This window comes from Equus caballus, chromosome 10, assembly GCF_041296265.1.
Source record: "Equus caballus isolate H_3958 breed thoroughbred chromosome 10, TB-T2T, whole genome shotgun sequence".
NCBI lineage: Eukaryota > Metazoa > Chordata > Mammalia > Perissodactyla > Equidae > Equus > Equus caballus.
In genome coordinates, this window is record NC_091693.1 from 6,914,995 (window position 1) to 6,935,797 (window position 20,803).

The window sequence follows — 20,803 nt, forward strand, 5'->3', positions numbered from 1 at the left end:
AGCATCCTGGGGGCCAGCTGGGTGGTGCAGTGGTTAAGATCACACGTTCTACTTCGGCGGCCCAGGGTTCACCGGTTGGGATCCCGGGTGTGGATCTACCCAACGCTTGGCAAGCCATTCTGTGGCGGGCATCCCACATATAAAGTAGAGGAAGATGGGCACGGATGTTAGCTCAGGGCCAGTCTTCCTCAGCAAAAAGAGGAGAATTGGTGGCAGATGTTAGCTCAGGGCTAATCTTCCTTAAAAAAAAAAGGGGGGGGGGAAGCGTCCTATGTTCCACCCCCCAGGAAATCCTCTCTCCCCCAATCTAGTCCAATCCCCGGGTAGCTGCTATTAACATATGATAAAAGTCCTTTTTGGCTTCCCAAAAGTTTATATTGACACATCCATATATACTTATATAAGCACGCACATACATATTTAATAGAATCCTGCTTTAAATATTGCTTTGCAACTTGCTTTCTTTGCTTAACTATGTATTATGATCATCTTTCCATGTCAGTATATAAGAATTCATCTCTTTTCTTTTCTACTGTTTGGCAACGTATTCCAGAGTATCAGTGTGCCTTAGGCCATCCTGATCTGTTGTTAAGCAAACAAGGCAAGGAGCAGAGCAGTATGCAGAAGCGACTTCATTTTCATAGAAATGATATACACATGCTTCCCATGAAGGACTCCTCTGAGGAGGGAGTGGAATGGAGAGCTGAGAGGTGCAGGAATTTTCACACCATATATATCCTTATAATGTTTGAAAAAATTTTATAAAGATCATCTACTACTTTTCAAGAAGAAAAACCAGCAAAAGGGTTTCTAAAGTTCTAAGCAAGATACAGCTGTCTTTTCCAGCCAGAATTTTGAAAACGCCACGTAGATGTGTTATGCACCATATTTTAACACACACGAGCCGCTCCGGATAACTCGCCTGACTGGCTTTTCTGCAAGCCCTGGAATGAAACTTTCCCCCGACCCCGGGCACATATTTGACTGTCTCGTAAACGTGTCAAGGAAAGCGGGGATTTCATCCTAATCTACTTTTAGATTTAGGTCTGTCCTCATGAGAAAGTTCACAGTGACTGAGTCTGTGATGGCTTCTCTGAGAGGCAAAGAGGCAGCGCTGAGTTTGCACCAGGCCGGCCGCACTCTGGGCCTCAGTGCGCCCCTCTGCAAAACGGGGGTTCTAACAGTGCCAACCTCATGGCGTAGGACCCAACACATCCTAAGAGCTCAGGAACCAGTAGACCTTTTGTTATGAATCGGGAATTTTCTTGATCACCTGTAATCAAAATGAAATGCAGAAATACACTGCCTGCTGAGGCTGCAACTGTCTCTGGTGAACCCCAGTTTCAAATGTTTGGGATTCCACCATCTTTGATATGCAGAAGCTGATTTACCAAACTGACTCACATATTTGCACTTACAAATGTCAAGTCACACTGGCAAATGCTTGGTGCTTTCACTGACAGACGCCCAGGCCATGGGCTCAGCATATGTTAGAGTTAATGTGATGCTTTCTGTCTGAGGGTCGTTAAAGAATGTTTGTGGCATTAATGCAGATTGATATGCATCAAATCAGTTTTCCCCTTAAAAATCACACTGAAAAAGAATATTTAATGTCATGGGAAAAGAAGTGGGAAATTATTAAGCAAAAAAGGAAGATTACAAAGTAGCTGGCCAAGTATGATTGCGTTTCTCATGAAAACATCAAAACGTGCGTGTTTGCCTTAAAACTGTAAAACAAAAAAGTCTCCCAAAGGTTAACATTGGTTATTAAGGAAGAAGAGACAGTTGCAGGGGATTTTTATTTCATTCCTTGGGCAGTTTGGTATTTTCCAAATAGTCTGTGATGATTATTGCTTTTGTCCTCCAACAAAACTCAAGAAATAAATGTTAATAGAAATGTCATTGCGGGACAGGAGGTGTGCATTGAGAAAAGACTTATTCTGCTAAACATTTTCAAATTTTACCTGAGCAGTTAAGACAGCTCAGGCCTGGCCAGACACTGGAGACTTGGGGTCAAGCTGGCCTCTGGGCAGCAGGCAGGAAGGCCTCCACCTCTGCCCCACATCTGCCACTACCCTCTCTGGCTCCATCTGGCCACATACCTGCAGAGGGCAGCTCAGCCGGACTGGCAGCTGTTTGGCCTGGCCAAGGCAGGCCTCAACCGGCAGGACAGGTTCATCTGCCCCAGCCCCTCCACTCAGAGGCCCGCTCCTGTGGGTGAGAGGGGAGCAAGGAGATGAGAGAGAAGTGAGGCTCCCAGGACAACCTAAAAGAGAGGCAGCCATTCGATGGCTGTTCCTCCTGCACCCCTACATGACCACATCTGTCCATGGCTCGATGCAGGCTCTAACCCTCCATGGCTCCCCAGTGCCCTCAGCACCAAGTCCAGCTCCTCGGCCTGGCACTGAGGGGCCTATGTGGCCCATCTCCTTGCCACTTCCCAGGCTTATCTCTCTCTCCTACCCTACTGAACCAAGCTCTTCTTCACCATCTGAGAGCAGAGAATGGAAAGAATCAACTATAATGTTATATAGCCATCAAGCAGGCACACACCTCTGAATATATCCACTGTTGCTTACACTCCTTCCATGAGGGCAAGTTGGCTTAGTCACTAAAATGTGAAACTCATATCCCTTTGACCTGACTGAGTCCACCTCTGAGAGTTCATCCTGCATATGCACTCACAAGTGTGCAAGACCCATGTACAAGGGTAACGGAAAAGCAACAAACGAGAAACAGCCCAAATCACAACAGAAGGGAACTGGTTATACAATTCATTTATATTCACACCATGGAATGCTATGCATCCCAGTTAAAAGGGAGCCACAGTCATAGTTGCTGATACAAAACCATCTCCAAGATACATTTTCCACCGAGAAAGATGCAAAGCGCAGAACCAAATGTAGCTAAATGCAATGTGACATGCTGGAGGGGATCCTGGGAGAGAAAAAAAGACAGAAGTGGAAAAATTAGCGCAATCTCAATAGTCTGGAGTCTCATCAATGGTACCATCCATTAACATTGGTACCAATGTTAACTGCTTGGTTTTGATAAATGTTCTCGGCTATGTGATGTGTTAACATCAGGGGCAACTGGGTGAAGGGTATACAAGAATTCTCCGTACTGTCTTTGCAACTTTTCTGTAAATTTAAAATTCTTCCCATATAAAAAGTTTATTTAAAAAACTGAATGTATGATTCTATGTTTGTAGGACTCTAGACAGGAGACAAAAGGAAAAGTTGCTGTATGCACGAGATACATCCTTTCTTACAGAGTGTTTTATTTTTATGATTAATTTTCCTTAATTCAGGAATGATTACCCATTTTGACAATTGATGAATATTTAAAAAATAATTTATATCCACACTTGCATCATAATTTTTTCAGAGTGCCACATGTCATTATTGGAAATTTTTTACCTGTGGCATTATTTGAGAATGTCTTCACTTTGGATTGCAGGAAGAAATTACACTGGGCTGAGGAATGGAGTGAAAGGAAACACAGGGCAATTCACTAGAAGCCAACTCACAAAATGTTCATGTGGCCAAACGGCCGACTCACTGAATTTACCAAAAATGCTTTCACCAATGTTAACCCAAATGGTTTAACAGGTTGTAGGGAAATGGATTTTCAGCTGTGGTCCCCTCAGAACCACTGAGCTCAAAGTGTCCTGAGTCAGAGACAGAGCAGACAGCAGAGAGCAGGATTCCCAGAAGGGCAGGAACCTGGAGGCAGTATTGTCTTCAGGCAAGTCTGGCCACTGACTTTGCTGGCTCCCCAATGTGGCCTTGCTGATCATGAGTTAGTGGTGAGAACCAAGAGTCCAATGTGGGTTAACCTCCCCTAGAGGGGAAAGCTTACATTGTTATATAAGGTCTTCCAGAATGGTGATGTAAGTCCTGGGTACCCAAGGGCTGTGATATTATAAGAACTGAACTTTCCAGAACCAGTGAGAACCTATCTTACCCAGAAAACATTGCTGATACCTTATGCCCCAAGGACTGGGGGCCCAGGAAGCTATATCGAGACAGGTTGCATCTGCCCCTGTCTTAGGTGGTAAAATTGTGACTATCATCGGCTCACTCACGCCTTCAAATATGATTGCCTGCCCATCATGTACCTCAGGCACTGTTCTAGGCTCAGGGAACCCAGCAGGGAACAAATCAGACCTCAGTGTCTCCCTTTATAAAGCTTACCTTCTGGAGGGGGAAAAAGAGAAAACTAGTAAGGGAAACAGACATATCAGGGGATAGTAAGTGCTAAGAAAAAAAATAAAATGGAAAAGAATGTTTAAAAACTAGCAGGAAGGGAGGCAGGGAGTTCCAGCACCATACCTGCATCCTGGCTGGTGGGTGAACTTCCAGCGGTGGCCTGTGCCACCTCCAGTTTGCTTCCCTTTGTCCTAGTTGGATGCTGTGCTGTCCCATCGCCATGTGTGGTGTTGGGGGAAGCTCCAACTGACCATTCCTGGGGCACATGCCTACCTTGGAGCAGGGATGGAGTCAGCTGCATTCAATGGGCCCAGCCTGGGAGCGGGGAGGAGTTGGTTACCCAGAGCGGGCTCAAGCCCTGAGCCTAGGGAAGGGTGAATAGACTCTGGGGACAGAAAAGACCCTATCCCCTCCCCCTGTCAACCTCCCTCCTGACAATTGGGAGATAAATGACACAGAAAGCACTGAGAAGTCAATGTTAGCCATCATCACCTCTGTTGTTTTTATTAATATCAGGGGCCCCCATCAATACAATAAAAATAAATTATCCATTTATTGCCTCTTAGCTCCAACATTTATCAGCAGACACAAGGTTAGACCTTGTCAGTAGAGGGCGCTGGAGGGACACTGCAGGAGTTGGGGGCTTCTCTCCAGATTCCAGTGCTTTGTCCTTGTTCCTACTGGGTGTGACCAGCAGGTGGCTGTTATTCTTCACAGTGCAACTGGCCACCTTCCAGCACCTTCTTAAGCCCAGCTAGGGACGTGCCACTTAACCTAAGACATTTATTAAAAACGTGAAGTAGAATCATGGTTTCTCACTGAACTGTCTTCAGATGCTCTGCAAATGGAAATAGAAAGATACAAAACAAAACAAAATGGTCTTTTGGAAGAGCCATTTCCAGTCCCGCTGGGAAAAAATCATCAAAACAAGATCCCTGGCATAAAAGTTCATCTCATAAAATTTAATTCAGAAAATTGAGGAAACAAATCTGGAAACTGAAGGAATTTTTCAACTTTCAAGAATTATACCAAGTCAAGGCAAGTGATATTTGTTGCCTAGAAACTCCTCTGGTCCAGGGTGTATCAGCTTTTGTTAACCATCCCAAAATTCAATGGCTTAAAATACTGGTTATTTTTTAGCTCCTGATTCTGTGGGACCACCTGGGCTGAGCTCAGCCAGGAAGTTCTTCTGTTGATCTCACCTGGGCTCACTCATGCAGCTGCAGTCAGCTAGTGGGATGACTGGGGGCTGGTTGGTCTAGGGTGGTCTCCCTAACATGTATGGCTGGCTGGCAGTTGGCATAGGTGGCTGGGGTGATGGCTCTGACTGAGTCAGTGTCCACAGCAGGCCAGCCTAAGATTATTCACAAAGCGGTACTCGCAGGGTTCCCAAGAGCAGCAAGAGAGGACAAGTTCCAAATACACAAGCAATTTGTAAGTCTCTGCTTTTGTCACATTTGCTATTGTCCCATTGGTCAAAGCAAGTCAATGGCTAGGGCCAGAGTTAGTGTGGGAGGTGTACAGATGGGAGCAGAACTATGGAAGCCATTTATATATATATATATTTTTTTTTTAAAGATTTTTTTTTTCCTTTTTCTCCCTGAAGCCCCCCAGTACATAGTTGTATATTCTTCGTTGTGGGTCCTTCTAGTTGTGGCATGTGGGACGCCGCCTCAGCGTGGTTTGATGAGCGGTGTCATGTCCACGCCCAGGATTCGAACCAACGAAACACTGGGCCGCCTGCAGCGGAGCGTGTGAACTTAACACTAGGCCACGGGGCCGGCCCCTATGGAAGCCATTTTAACAAACAATCTACCACACAGGGGATCCAAGATGATAAAAAAGATGCCAGCAGTCCCTAGCAGAGCTCTATTTGAGAGTGTTCCACGCTGTGACCTCCTCAAATGGCCTGCAGTTCCCAGGAAGAGGCCAGACGGGAAACAGTACCGACAGCAGCCTGGACCTTGGGTCATCCCTCCAGTAACTAAAGAGCTGTCCTATGAATAGGTGCCTTTTTCTGAATTTCAGATATCACAAAAGATGAAGGAGACAATGCGTTAACTAAATTCATGTTTCAAAACTCAAGTAGGAGGTCTATCAAACATGTGAAGATTCCCTTAGATGACTTCTCAGATGCCCTGGGCAGTGGAACGGAAAGAAATAGAAAAGGTAAAAGGTTAAGAAAATGGTCTTCTTTCAGCTCTACTTCAGCACAATTCAACATATAATTAAAGGAAGGTCCCTAGTGTTCAAGTTCCTCTTGCTGTCCAAAAAGAATACCTAAGATTAAATTGCTAAGGACGTCCCATCTTCACCACTTCTTTTCAACATCATAATGGAAGTCCTAGCTAGTGCAATAAGACAAGAAAAGGAAATAAAAGGTATACAGATCAAGAAGGAAGAAATAAAACTGTCTCTGTTCATAGACGACATAATTGTCTTAGGTAGAAAATCTGAAAGAATCGACAAAAAACACTCTTGGAACTAATAAGCAATCATAGCAAAATTGCACGCAACAAGGTTAATATACAAAATATCAAACTGCTAGTTCGGGCCTCACGTCTACTGATCACACCCGTACCTGATGCCAACAGAGTTACCACCAAGCGTGACAGAGGATGGGTCTAGAAATAACAGGTGCAATCACTGACAGCTTTTGGAGATTTACAATCATGAGATGCAAGTGCTGTTTCCTCGTAGATCCTCCTGACCTTCCTCAAGAAAGCGATGACCGATCAAGTCAAAAGCAGATGAGTTTATGGTAGATTTCCATGCCATGGCACCAAATCTTTCGGTAAAGTCAAATGTTCTGATCAGGAAGGAATGAGGTTAACAGCCACTATGACTCATGCCATATACATTTTACTTAAATATCAAGATATTTTGTGGGCAAGCAGCCCTATTTTGATCTCACATACATATAGAACGCTAACCATATTTGTCCTCAAGCAGAGTGAGTGATAAAACCCTAATAAAATTTAATCTTCTGAAAACATTCCTTTAAAATACTGGAAATCCCATTGGTTGTTGCTAAAAAAAACTTTCAAGGTATTTTCAAAGTAGTTCACAAAGTGTATCATTTAAAAAGCATACATTATCACTAGATAAAACTAACTACATGTCTATGTTTTCCCCCTAAAAAAGTCGAGTATGTTTGTATGTTTCCTCATCTCAAGAGATTTTTGTCTGAATAGCTTCATAAAAAGTAGAATGTGTTCAAGGCGAAAAACTTTTTTTAAAAAAATTGAGGGAGTATTGATAAAATAAGAAAGGCAGAATGTCGATAACTGTTGCATCTGAGTGATAGGTACATGGGGATTCATTAAATTATTCTCTGTAAAAAGTAAACACCTCCTTCAAGGACTTTGCTTGGCTCTTAGGACAATGCCAGCACATCTGAGCATGGCCTGATAAGCCGGGCCCTGCTGACCACCCCTGCCTCACTGTCCCCTGCTTCCCCTTGCTTTGCTCTCTCACTCCAGACACGCTGAACTTCTGGGTCACACTTCCTCCTGCCCCAGAGCTCTGGAACCTGCTTTCCTACTGCCCAGAAGACTGTCCCCAGTCCCTAGCCTAGTTAGCGAGTACTCATCCTTCAGATCTTAGTGCAAGCTTCACTTCCTCCAGGATGTCTTTCTTGAAAACCCTGGCCAGGTCAGAGTCCTGTTTTACTTTCTTAAAGTATCCATCTCATGATTTTTCTTCAGAGCACTTAGTACAGTTTTAATTTTACTTGGAATTAATAACAAACGCCAACATTTAAGGAGCACTTACTCTGTTCCAGGGGCTGTTCTAAGAACTTTATGGGTGTCTGCTCATTTGATTCTCTCAAGGCACAGAAAGTGGAAGAAACTCACTCAAGCTCACATGATTGGTAAATGACAGGCAGCACCCAAACCCTGCCAGTCTTGTTCCGGAGTTGACATCTTACCGATTCTGCCCTGCTCTCTCCCCTTGATATAAATAATATGCATCTCCCCTACAAGACTGTGAGCCCCTCAATGGTAGATATTCAGTGTTAGGGACTGAATTGTGTCCCCCCAGAATGCATATGTTGAAGCCCTAACCCTCAATGTGACTTTAAGGAGGGAATTAAGGTTAAATGAAGTCATAAGTGTGGGGCCCTAATCCAATAGGACTGATGTCCTTATGTCTTAGTCCATTTGGCTGCTATTACAGAATACCACAGACTGGATGGACAGAAATTTATTGCTCACAGTTCTGGAGGCTGGAAGGCCAAAATCAAGGCACTGGCAGATTTGGCATCTGGTTAGGACCTGCCTTCTGGTTCATAGATAGCTGTCTTCTTGCTGTAACATCACATGGTGGAAGGGATAAGGGAGTTCTCCGGGGCCTCTTTCATAAAGGCACTAATCCCATTCATGAGGGCTCCATCCTCATGACCTAAGCACTTCCCAAAGGCCCCATCTCCCAATATCATCACATTGGGGATTAGGTTCAGCATATGAATTTTTTTGGGGGGGGAGGAACAAACATTCAGTCTATGGCACCTTATAAGAAGAGGAAGAGACCCCAGAAATGTGCGTGCACAGAGGACAGGCCACATGAGGACACAGTAAGAAGGCAGCTGTCTGCAAGCCAAGGAGAGAGGCCTCAGGAGAACAACCCAGCTAGCACCTTGATCTTGGACTTGCAGCCTCCAGAACTGTGAGAAATAAATTTCTGACGTTTAAACCACCCAGTCTGTGGTATTTTGTCATAGCAGACTAATACAGTCCATCTCTTCTTGCTTTCCATTATATACTTTGTACCAAACAATGTGTCTAGCACATAGTTGGTACTCCAAAAATATATACTCAAGTGTTACCACCTTTTCTGGGAAGTCTTCCCTCACCCTTTTTCCTCCCCTGCTCATGGCTTAAGTGCCCCTTGTGGGCTTCAGTTGCTACACTTTCCACTTGGTTCTGGAAGGATATGGTTTGAGATCTAATTCCTTTCTAGAAGGTTAAATCTTTGAATTTAAAGATTTGAAAGGGGCTGAGTCTTCTACAGGGCTCAGCACAGATGGCATATGCTGATAGAGTTTAATAAACATTGAGAGAATGCAAGTCTCCTGTCCCCTACACATGAACCCTGGATGGGAAGCAAGAAAACCTGAGTTCTGAGTGTTATCTCTAAATTCCTGTGCAACCTTGGACACCAAGCCTTGAAAGTAATCATGGCCTTGAGTTTCTCCAGAGATCAAAACTTTGGGAAAGTCCTTTGTTCTCTGAAAAGTACAGGGTAATTTTTACATCTGTTATGAACGTTTGAGCAGTGGAGCTGGGCTCCTGGGACTTACTCATCCTCCCACCCAATCTGGACTTCTTGCTGTACCTCAAACATACTAAGGTCACACCTGTCTCAGGGCCTTTGCACTGCTACCTCTTCTGGGAACACACTTCCCTCAGATTTTCCTATGGCAAATATCCAGCCTTAATTTTCAGTGTCTACACCAGAGTCAAGGCAGGTGATGCTGATGGCAGGGAACCAACTCAGTTTCAGGGCACTGGGGAAGAAAAGAGATGCCACTGTTCTATTAGTTCATTTAATCCTCTCAACAGTCCTGAGAGGTATTTACCATCATTATCCTCACTTTAAAGATGAGGAAATTGAGGCCAAGAGAAGGTAAGCAACTTGCCAAAGGTCTCACAACTAGTAAGCAGCAAGGCCAGGATATGAATCCAGGCAGTTTGGATCCCGTGTCCAGCTTCCTAACCACAAGGCTCTCTGCTTCTCAGCATACTTTAAAGCATAGTTAGCATAGGGTCTGGCATGGGGTAGTTGCTCAATAATCCACAGTTATTTCTCTACTCCTCTCAGACACTTGATTCTCCTAATCTTAGAATCTGACCACCAGAATGAAGCCGACAACCCTGCCTCCTCCTTCTTGTCAGAGCACAGGGTCCCTCGCTCCATCTTCTCATGCCTGCGCACGCTGGACAGCTGGATGTGAGGGCTCTGGGGTAAGGCTCTCTGGGATCCCATCCAGCCTCCACCTTTCGCTAGCTCTGTAAACACAGGAATGTTACATCCCTCTCTGGGTCTCAGTTTCCTCACCTGTAAAATGGGGACAGTAACAATCCCTTTTGTCCTAGAATTATTGCAAGCATTCAGTGAGAACATGCATGCAGAATGCCTTCTTCTTCACCTGGCCCAGAAAAAATGTTCGATAAATTGTAGCAGTTACGATTAGGGCTTCTCAATGAGAAGTCCCTTTTCAAAGGGTCTGAGGCTGTGAAATACACTCCCAACCACCGTTAGGGCCAAAGTTGGGACCAGATGAACTCTTGTTTGCAGACAAGCCAGGCTGGGCGAGAGGGCTCAGCTGACCCAACCCAGGATGAACCGACAAGCAATTCTTGGAGACAATGAGGTTCGGGGGTGACCCCCTAGGATCTGACAGCCCCAGGTCTGAATTCCAACTCTGATTTCTCCTGAGGCCTCAGTTTCTCCGTCTCTCAAACGGGAAGGGAGCAGTGTGAGGAGCGACTGAGAACGTGGGTCTGGATTCAGAAGGGTTTGTCTCACTAGTTCTAGTCCATGCTCAGCCACGGACCAGCTTTGTGAGCTGAGCTGAGGGTCTCCTCTCCGTGAGCTCAATTGCCTGTTCCAATGGGTGTCGTCACCATCCCTCTTCCTAGGTGGGTATGAGGATTCCCCAGGACCACGTGTGTCCGTGCTCTGGACACCGTAGCTGTCAGGATGGGAGGCAGGTGTACCAACGCTTAGAAGCTTAGGCCCTGAGTCGGACTGCAACAGGCCTAGTTCCAATTCCAGCTCTGACGACGACTCCTGGTGACGTCTTAGGGAAAGTGACTTCTACCAGCCTCAATTTGCTTATCTGTGAAGTGGGAATAACAGGAACTACCTGCCAGAGCTCGTCACGAGGATTCTATCAGATGGTGCGTGTAAAGCGCTTAAAACTGGCCTGGTTCAGTGCAAGGGGCCGGCAGCGGCAAAGACCTCAGGAGGCGGATTTTTCAAATATCCTTTTCTAGAATGCAAATGTATTTGCCCAAAAGTTTGAGAAGTTGAAAATATGCGCTGAGCAAAGCCTTCAGGATCAGATTCAAGTCCAAAACAAAAGTCAAAAAACCCTCATTTATAGACGGGTAAGCCAGGGGCCTCGGGACCGCATCAGACCAGCCCACATCTACAAGATCAGCCGTGGTGTAGCTCGAAGGCTGGACGCCCAGCAGAGCGAGGGCAGAGTCCCAGCAACGTCCAGACTCGCTGTGGGGCCTGCGACAAGCGACTTCACCTCTGACCCTCAGAGTTTAAGGCGGCAGAGCAATCGGCTCACGGGGTTATTGAAGAGGATTCAACAGATGCTGCACAAAGCATGGTGGCCGGAAGGGGTTCGGGAAGCGGGAGCGGCCGTCAGCGCTTCCACGGCGCCTGCCGTCCCTGCTTTTTGAGGGGTTTGCTCCCGCCTTAGGCCATCTCCTCCTGGACTTTCAGCTCCGGCTGTGCGGCAGGCTCCTCTGCGTCATGCCCTCCTCAGGAGGGTCCTCCTGCGCCCCAGCCCCAAACTCCTCAGCTGGCCGCGGGGAAGAGGCCTCAGACAACGCCCCGAGGAGCCCCGGAGCGCAGCCCAAGCACAGGCACCTAGCCCTCGCTGCCGCCCGAAACCGCGGGGTGGGGCTCCCGCCTCCCGGCCCTCGGATCCATCAAAAGCGAAGCAGCCTCAGGACCAATCAGAAGTGGAAGCGGTGGAGCAATGCCCGCCTCCGTAAAGCGCCCTCGCACCTCATTGGATGTGTCCGAGCGCGAACGCCAGGCTAAGCCACTAAGAAGAGAGAGGAGCCGGCCAATCAGCGGTGCAACCGCAGCGCGGCAGGTGGGAGGAGGGAGGCCGGCGGTGCTCTCCGCCCCGCGGGGCGCGGCCTCGTCGTCTGTCAGCACCAAAGCCCTGCCTAGGCTGGAAGCCCGCAGGCCGGGATGTAAGCCCGGGCCAGCCAGTAGGGGGCAGCGCCCTGGACGGTTCTCTCTGCGGTGTGGCGGGGGGCTGGCCCATGAAGTACGGACGCGGTCAAGCCCGGCTCAGCTGACAGCGGAGGTGTCAATGAGCGTTTGAAGGGCGAGCGTCCAGACTAATCACGGGTCAAGGCCCCGCCCCCTGGTGTGTCTCCCCTGTCCCCGCATACTTCCGGGTGAGGCAGGGTGCGTTCCGCAGCCAATCAGCGGTGGGACAGGGCCCGAGGCGGGAAAGGGGAGCTGCCACAGGCACCCGAAGGCTGGCCGGCTCTTGAGGGCCTCCCAGCCAATCACACGCACACTTCTCCACAGGTTGTAAAGGGGTGAGAGAAAGGGAAAGGGTGTGCAACGAGAGCTACCCGGGGTGGCAAGACAGGAGCAGGAAAGCGGTGGCGTCCCTCAGCCCCTGCGGAGGGAGCCTCCAAGTCTCTCCCGGGGAAGGAAGCGCAGGGCCCAGTCTCTTCACAGAGAGCGTGGGAAGGGGCAGACTCCTCAGCCGCTCAGCGTGCGGGCGGGCTGGACGGTGAGGTTTCGGCCTCGGAGGGCTGCAGGCTGAGTCCGCGGCCGGTCCGGTGCAGCTCCGCGGCCAACTGGCGGGGCGCGAGGCGCGAGCAGGGAAGCGGAGGTGTGCTCGCTGCCTCCCAGGCGGTTGAGGCGGGAGCTGGGAAAGAGGGTGTGGCCAGCGCGGCAGCCAATCAGCGTCCGCCTCAGGTCCCGGCGCGAGGAGTGCGCTGTGCACGCGCCGGCCTCGCGGTCGGGGCCTCGCGCCGCTTGGCGCTTTGTAACGGCCGCTGGGGTCTCTGCCGCCCTGAGCGTAGGTGAGGCTGAGCGTGGGTGAGGCTGAACCGGGTCCGAGTTGGTGAGTGCTATGGTTTTTCTTACTCTTTTTCTTCGGGCTTGGGCCTGGCTCAGGTGAAGCTGGGGGACTGAGGCTTGAGTGGTCGCCGTGAGAATGGGGAAGGGAGGGCTGAGGGCTTTAGGCCCTGGGGACTCCCTCTGTTCTGGAGAGGGTGGAAATGGGCCTCCTAGGCACCTTTGGGCCCGGGCTGGGCAGAGGCCAGGCCAGCATGCCCTAGGAGTTGGTCGGTGGTCCCTGAGGCCAGCCTGATTCGGAAGAGTGTCGTGGGGCACTCGGAGGCCCTTAGGGCTCTGCGTGGGGTCACTGGCCATGAGGTAGGCCTCTGGATGGTGAGAGGATGTCTGGGGTCTCTGGACTGAGTCTGCATCCGGTGACTGGAAAGAGAGGCCTGTGACTCTCCAGAGGTCATTGGGAGTCACTGGCCAAGAGATGAAACTAGTGTGCCCTTAAGAAGTTGTCTGGGGTCTTTGGATCCAGCCTGGGCTGAGAGTGGACGTTCATGAGGTTGAAAGTCCAACGGGAAGCTGTCAAGGGTCACTGCCTCCAGGCTGCACTGGGAACACGTGGCTGCAAGGCTTTTAGGGGTCTGAGTTGAGGTGCTGTTAGCAGATTTTTCCAATATTGGTTCCAAGTTGGACAACGTGGCCAAGAGGTTAAGCCTGTGGTCTTCTGGAGGTTCTGGGGAGGGGGGTCTCCAAATCCCAGCCAGGTGGGTTGCCCTCTATGAGGTATAATTGCCTTTGGTGGCTCTAGACAGAAGCAGGATGGGTTGTGTCTGGGGCCTTTCCGTCCCCGTCCGCACCTCTTCCACAAACTCTTTCTGGTCCTTCCCAGAAGACATCAGGCTGTAAGCATGGGGCAGGTGCATGGGAAAGATGGGTGTTGTAGTGGGCACAGGAAGAGATGTGTGAGATATCCTGCTCTTTAGGAAATCACCGAGGTTGACTTTACCGAAGATCTTTTTGTATTTATGGGCCAAGTTCTTGATGTTTAATCTCACACAGCTTTTCAAGCTCTACCTGGAATTAAAGCTTTCAGAGTGCTTTCATGTACACTCATGGAACCAGGGGTGCAGGATGCAAGGGGATGGTCTATGAGTGGATTTCAAGGGTCTGTGAGCTCCTGGAAATCATAAGAAAAATTGTATGCATGAGTTGGATTTTTTTGGGAGGAGAGGGCAAAATTGGTCACAAGGTAAAGTGAGAAGGAGTATTTAACCTGTCCAAGGATGGGCTTTGCTTAGTAATATGAGCATTATAAAGGACTGAGAGGCAAAAATCATACCTCCTTTTCCACATACTTCTCATACAGTGGTGTCCTACCTATTCTCTCCTACCCACTCTACCCTCTCCCAGGATGCAGGCTGTCCTCATCACCTGCGGTTTCCTGGCTCCACCCCAGGGAGACAACTGCAGGTGATTCCCACCGAGTCAGCCTGGGAAGTAGAAGGGGCGCAAGGTTTCTGAGACTAAGGAGGGGAGAACTTTCAAGAACAGAAACAGTCAGCAGTGTCCCTATCTTTCTAAGTCAGAGTGCTATTTGTTTCTGCTTCTGCTGTCACTGCTCAGTGCGAGATGGCTCGGGTTGTGCAGTCAAGAATGCAGTGAGACAGAGGGGGCTAGAGTGTTACCAGCCAAGGGCTGAGGTATAGAGGCCCTAGACATATCCCTAAGGAGGCGGTCTCGAAAGGGATATCCTTAAGTGGGGTAAACACCAAGTGGGAGGCAAGATGGGATTTCCCATTCTTGGGGGCTTTTGTTCACTGAATGGGGAGTTCCCTTGCCCCTTCTCCTCCTTTTTAGGTTTCCTGAAAGCCCACTGACACTGTCAACTACATTTGGGTTTACAGAGGATGCTGCCCTTTGAGCAGTCTCCAGTTCTCTTGATCAATGGGCAAACCACACCAGTGGGGGAGCTGAGTCACAGGCACATGATATAGGGCTGGGAGGTGAGGGGGACCACACTCCACTGGGTGATGATGTAATCGTCCAGGCCCCTGCACCTTTCCTTCTACACTTTGGTTATCTCCCTCATGGCTTTCCCCACTGATTCCATTTCTTCAGGGATTGTGTATTTCTATGTTGGAGGAAGGATGTTTCCCTCTGTATACATATGTATCAGGGATTGCTGCTTTTATGTGTCCAGGCCAAGTATCTTTTACGTGAGTGTCTAATGAGTCCCCGGGTGTGGTGGCATGAGGAATTAGAAAGCTCCGAAATGGAAAATATTTAACGTTCAGAGAAGCAAATGATTACAGCTTGCCCATTTGCATTTTCCCTTTCACTCTGACTCATCTTCCCCTCTCCCCACCCTATTATTGCCCCTCCACCAGCCCCACCCTTTGGCACACCCTGTCTGATCTAGGAAGGGTTAACTTCTGCCTGCACCCAAGCTAGAATGAGAGGTAGAGGGAAGGCATGTTAGGTCTAGAGGGAAAGAGAAGAAGGCTGGTCTGCACATTTTGGGATCCTGGAGCTAAAGGGAGAAACAGGAGTTTAGAGACCTAATATTTGAGTCCAGGAGGGGACCAGGATCTAAGGGAGAAGCCTAGGGGGAACCAGACCATGTCTTGTCACCAGAGCAGCCTACCAGTGCCTGACTTGTATATCCTCCAGTTATTTATTTGGCATATATGATATGCCAGTCACATATTATAAGTGATTTATCAACACTTGTTCAATGAATGAAAAATTTGCCACAAGATGAGGGATAATGGAATAATAAGAAACAGAAAAAGAAATTTGAGTCTCTCAGACCTCATCCTTTCCCCAGGTTAAAGAGTGCTAAAGTGTGAAAAGAGGGGAAATCTCCAAGGACATTGACCCCTTGGGCAGGAAGTGAAAGAAACCCCGGAGTCCTGATTTCAGAGAAATGCCATTTGTCATCAACCCAAGAAAAGGAGTTTTTCTCTTCGAAGACCACCGCAGGCCCTTCCTGGGGTTGCCCCCTTCAGAGCTTGATGGGAGGATCTGAGTCACTTACACACCCAGTCCTCAGTAGTGGCCCAGATGACAGGGGTCATTCCCACAGAGCTGTCAAGGCTTCCTAGTACCAAGTCAGGCATGCTTTTGGCCCTCCTTCACTCTCTCTTTGGAAGCCAGATGATTCAGTCCTTTTTACTTCTCAGGTAGTAGAAACAACTTCCAGCTGCTAGAGCTCTAATGACCCCTTGAAGAAATAGAACTAATAGTATTTGAATGATGCTGTGTACAGACAAACCACTTTCACATTCATCATGTCATTTCATCCTCACTCCCACCTCCAAATGAGGTAAGCAGAGGTTATCCCTATTTCACAGATGAGGTAACCGAGGCTCAGAGAAGTGACTTGCCCAAGGTGACTCAATTAGTAAATGGCAGAGATGAGACTCAAATGAGGTCTGATTAGTCCAGAGTTCTTGTTGCCTCAGACACACTTCTTTGACTCTAGAAGTTCACATATGAAATTAAAAAAATGGGAGGTGAGGAGGCAGAATGCTTGGATTCAGGAGGTAGAGGGAGTGGTCTCTCCTGGAGGGGTGAAGCAGAGCCAAGGGTATAAAACCACACCCCCTTGGGGGACTGTGGCAGACTGATACTTGGGACACCCAATGGAAGACTGTGAGGTCAGGGGCGGGGCTAGCTCCAGGGGGGGCCCCAGGAGCCCCAACAGCAGTTCAGAGCATGCGGTGTCCAGGAGGAAGCTACAACTGGTGAGTGGTTGCTTCTCCCTAGCTGAGACTTTCCTTCCATTAGCCCCCTTTCTGTCCACTTCCTGCCAACCTGTGGCCCTCTCCCTGAGGTGTCCAAGTGGTAATCCTCCCTCCCTCAAGGGTCCTTCCTAACTGTGAGCCCACACCTAGGAATATGCCTGCTGGGCACAGAGACACTTAGGTCTGTCTCTTGGTATCTAGGTTCCAAGTCTCTTCTTAAAAGCCAATGTGGTGGTTTTGATGTGTGATAAACTTCTGCCTTGTTAGGTTGTGTCTTTCTGTTGTTCACTCTTGGCTCATGAAAAACCAAATTAAACCATCTCCTTATCCTAATCTTGAGAGGAAATAGCCTCCCCTTCTACAGTTCCCATTTCCCTTTCTCCTGCCTCCTCAGGCATCAAAGTCTTCTCCAAAGCCTCCCTCCATCCTTAGGTCGGGAGCCTTCTCTCTCCTGTGGATTATGCACCTGCTCTCTTAACTCACTGGATGGGAGTCTTTGGTCTCTTCCAGCTCCCTCTCTCAGAATGTGCTCTAGAAGCTTCAGCCTCAGGGAGATGATTGATTGATGCCTTAGAGCCTGTCAACTATGACCCGTCTTGCTGCCCTTTCTGCCTCTCAGGACCCTCAGTTCCACATGATGGGCTTGTGGGGAGAGGACAGTACTAGCTTTCTAAACTCTCCCATGAAGCTACGTCTTGCTCCATCCCTAGTTGCTAGGGCTGACAGGGTTTCATGGTGATCTCTTTGTCTGGAATGAGGAAAGCCTGGTCTGCTCAGAGTTTTCCCTGCAGAGGGGCTTGGAGAAGAAGTATCACCGTCTGCCATCCTTTAAGTCAGAGATTGCCAATTGGCAGGACCCATCTATACTAGTCTTAAACCCACTACTTGATATAGTTGTTAACTGCCTGGTCCTTGCTCTTTAAGTCCTGAATCTGGTCTAATTTCCATTCTCCCCACCCCACCCCCAGGCTCTGTTATGATTCTGGATAAGCTCAGGCCCTCTCTTGGCTTAGTTTATTTGCTCTATTCAGGACAGAGAGCTCTGATCCAGAACCAGCAACTCACTCACTCTCCCCTTCCCTCCACAGGCTTGAGACTATGCTGTTCCTCCCTCCCCTTTCCACCACGGACCCTGCACTGTGGCCTTTCTCTCAGAACCTCTAAAATTGGTACCCAGGCAAGGCACAATGCCCCTGTCCCCAACGAGACTGTCTAGCCCCTATGGCTCTGATCGGCTGGTACGGCTAGCAGCCAGCCTCCGGCCAGCACTATGTGATACCCTGATCACTGTGGGGAGCCAAGAGTTCCCTGCCCACAGCCTGGTGCTGGCAGGTGCGAGCCAGCACCTGGGCCGCAGGGGCCACTGGGCTCTGGTGAAAGGCATCAGCCCTTCCACCTTTGCCCAGCTTCTGTACTTTGTTTATGGAGAGAGCGTAGAGCTGCAACCTGGGGAACTGGGGCCCCTTGAGGAGGCGGCCAGGGCCTTGGGGGTGCAGTCCCTGGAAGAGGCATGCAGGAGGGCTCGAAGGGACAGGGCTAGAGAAGAGCTGGGTCCAGGACTTAAGGAACAGCAGGAGGAGCCAGAGAAACTCACAAGGGGTTCTGAGAGAGGAGTGGGGGGCCTTGGAGAGAAGCAGAGACCAGAGAAGTTTATTAGAGCTAGTGGGAGAGAACAGGAGACATTGCATGAGCACAGGCCAACAAGAGAGAACCCTGAGATGGCAGAGGCAACGAGTGAGAGCCAGGGGGAGCAGATGAGATTAAAGGAGAAACTCAACCAATTCCCTGTTGGCCGTGGGGGAGTAGATGGGAAGCAAGAAGTGATCATGTGGGTGAGGGAGACTCCAGGGGGCTCTGAGGAAAGTCTGCAGGAGTTCCCTGGCCCCCTTCTCCCACCAAGTTCCCTCCAAACCAGCATCACCCCTAGGCCCTGGTGGGCTGAGGCCCCTTGGTTAGGGGAGGGCCAGCCTGCCCTGTGGAGCATCCTGCTGTTGCCGCCCAGATATGGCACTCCCTACTCCCATAGCACCCCCATCACTGGAACCTGGCAGGAGCTCTGGCCTCAGGACCAGAGGTGAGTGAACAGCATCATGGAAGACCTTCCAAGCTGGGAGGGAGTGGCTCAGGAGAGGCAGCAGTGATGGGTGAAAGGGTACCACATCTCTTATCTCTACTGTACATTTCCTGAGCTGGGGATAGGACAAGAAGCTCCCACCAAAGGGGAAGCAAGAGCCCAGCCCCTGAGGAGGACCCATGACACCTCCCTCCCCAGGAAGGGATTGGCCACAATCCCAGGTTTTGCCATGGCTATAATTCTTCCCTCCCCCACCCTTAGGATCCCACTGTCCCTGAACCTCCCCAAAGGGCTCTGGAGCCAGAACCAGTTGGCCTCCTCCAGCCCAACCCCAGGTAAGCTCCTCACTGCCCTGCATGAACCCTATAACATGGTCTCTTGGGTGGCGCTGGGGCTCCAGGAGTACAGCCTGAACAGGGCCCCTACTTTGCTCTGCTCTCTCCAGGTTCCCTCCCCCAGGGCCCCACACAGCTCAGCCCTGGGGAGACTGAAGAGTCTGATCAGAGGCACACAGGTGAGCAGGGTGAGGGAGCTTTTGCCTTAGCCCCAGTGTAGCACCTGATGTCTTGCCTGAGTGTCCAATGATCCGGCTCTGGGATTTCCAGTCCTGCCCTCCTTTGCCTTTCTGTCCCCACAGGTACACTTGCAACTTGTGTGGGTCATGTGGGCACAGTAGGCCATCCATCTTGCCAGCACCCTACCCTGCCCCCTCCTGCTCGGTCCAGGCCCTATTCTTGTTCTGTCTGTGGAAAGAGGTTTTCACTGAAGCATCAGATGGAGACGCACTACCGAGTTCACACAGGTATGGGCGCCCTGCCCAGTGTGAATTGTCTGCTTCCTTCCAAACTCCAGTCTGCCGGTTCCTAGGTCCCTCTCTGTGTGCCTGGCTCCCATGCAACTCCCTTACCTAGTTGCCCTGATTTACCCCTAGGCCAGCTTTCACTCCCTTCTTTCTTTCACCGGCCTCCCCTCCACTTGCCCTAGGAGAGAAGCCCTTCTCCTGTAGCCTCTGTCCCCAGCGCTCCCGGGACTTCTCCGCCATGACCAAGCACCTACGGACGCATGGGGCCGCACCCTACCGCTGCCCTCTGTGCCAGGCCGGCTGCCCCAGCCTGGCTTCCATGCAGGCGCACATGCGCGGCCACTCGCCCAGTCAGCTCCCGCCTGGATGGACCATTCGCTCCACCTTCCTCTACTCCTCCTCTTCCTCGAGGCCATCCCGGGCCTCGACCTCTCCCTGTAGGCCTCCTTCCTCCACCACCTGACCGGGTGTCGGTAGCTCCTTTGGCTTCAGCCAAGAGTACAATTAAAGAATGAAGGACAGGCCGGCGGGCTGGCTTCTGATCCAGCACCGCGGCTACGGCAGCCTAGCCCATTCGGCCAAGAAGCGCTGCAGGAAGGGCGCCGAGAGCCCTCTCCAAGACGATGGCAGGCCGCAGAATCCTGGGCCAGCGAGCCCGTGTCGGGTGAGGGCAGTGACGTTTGCACTAGTGAAGGTTAACTGTGCGGGGACTGGCGATTTCATCACCAAAATAAAGAGTTTCCTGTGCCCTCCTCTCAGGACAAGAAAGTCAAGTACAGGCTGTAGTCTGGGGTGGGAGCCGGGGAGTGGCCAGCCTTGCCCCTGGTCCTGTAGCGGCCCCTGGTGGCCGTGCGTCCGCTGTTCGGCGCAGTGGCCGCCTCCTCCATCTCCTGGGGGTCGGTCCTACCCGGGAGGCAGCAGGCCGCGAGGGATCGGTGTCCAGGCTGCCTTAGCAGCAAGCCCTGTGAAGGGAGGCTGTGGGAAGCCAAGTTGCTCGCCCCTTCCACAGCAAGCAACAGCGCACGGAGTCTGAGTCAGCCCGAGCCCTGTGCCCCGGGGTCGAGAGGAATGCGTGCTCCGCCCTGCTTTCGGCCACCTGCCTTCTCTCCTTCAGCACAAGTGCTGCAAGGCTGCGGCCTCTCCGGCATCTTCCCTCCACACTGTGCTAAACGGCCTCCGGGTCACG

At 50.2% G+C, this 20,803-nt stretch overlaps 1 protein-coding gene and 1 long non-coding RNA gene across 14 annotated transcripts; one reads left to right on the top strand and one right to left on the bottom strand.

Moving 5' to 3' along the window:
• Positions 1-4,689: 4,689 nt before the first annotated feature.
• LOC138915698 (uncharacterized) lies at positions 4,690-12,281 on the bottom strand. Its single transcript, XR_011421817.1, has 2 exons — positions 10,272-12,281; positions 4,690-6,349 (listed from the first exon to the last, which is right to left on the bottom strand). It is a non-coding gene; the product is annotated as an uncharacterized lncRNA (long non-coding RNA).
• ZBTB32 (zinc finger and BTB domain containing 32) lies at positions 12,027-20,385 on the top strand. Of its 13 annotated transcripts, XM_070222901.1 has the most exons (8): positions 12,925-13,050; positions 15,114-15,211; positions 16,178-16,320; positions 17,830-18,815; positions 19,077-19,150; positions 19,261-19,329; positions 19,453-19,617; positions 19,800-20,385. In XM_070222901.1, exons 4-8 carry the CDS (start codon positions 17,929-17,931, stop codon positions 20,078-20,080), a joined length of 1,476 nt encoding a protein of 491 aa, XP_070079002.1. In that variant the 5' UTR covers positions 12,925-13,050; positions 15,114-15,211; positions 16,178-16,320; positions 17,830-17,928; the 3' UTR covers positions 20,081-20,385. The 13 variants fall into 13 exon arrangements, with proteins under 13 accessions (XP_070079003.1, XP_014588823.2, XP_023505344.1 ...); XM_070222902.1 differs by lacking the exons at positions 12,925-13,050; positions 15,114-15,211; positions 16,178-16,320 and adding exons at positions 12,027-12,157; positions 14,406-14,465; XM_070222898.1 differs by lacking the exons at positions 12,925-13,050; positions 15,114-15,211 and adding an exon at positions 12,387-12,503 and having other exon boundaries at positions 15,823-16,741.
• Positions 20,386-20,803: the final 418 nt, after the last annotated feature.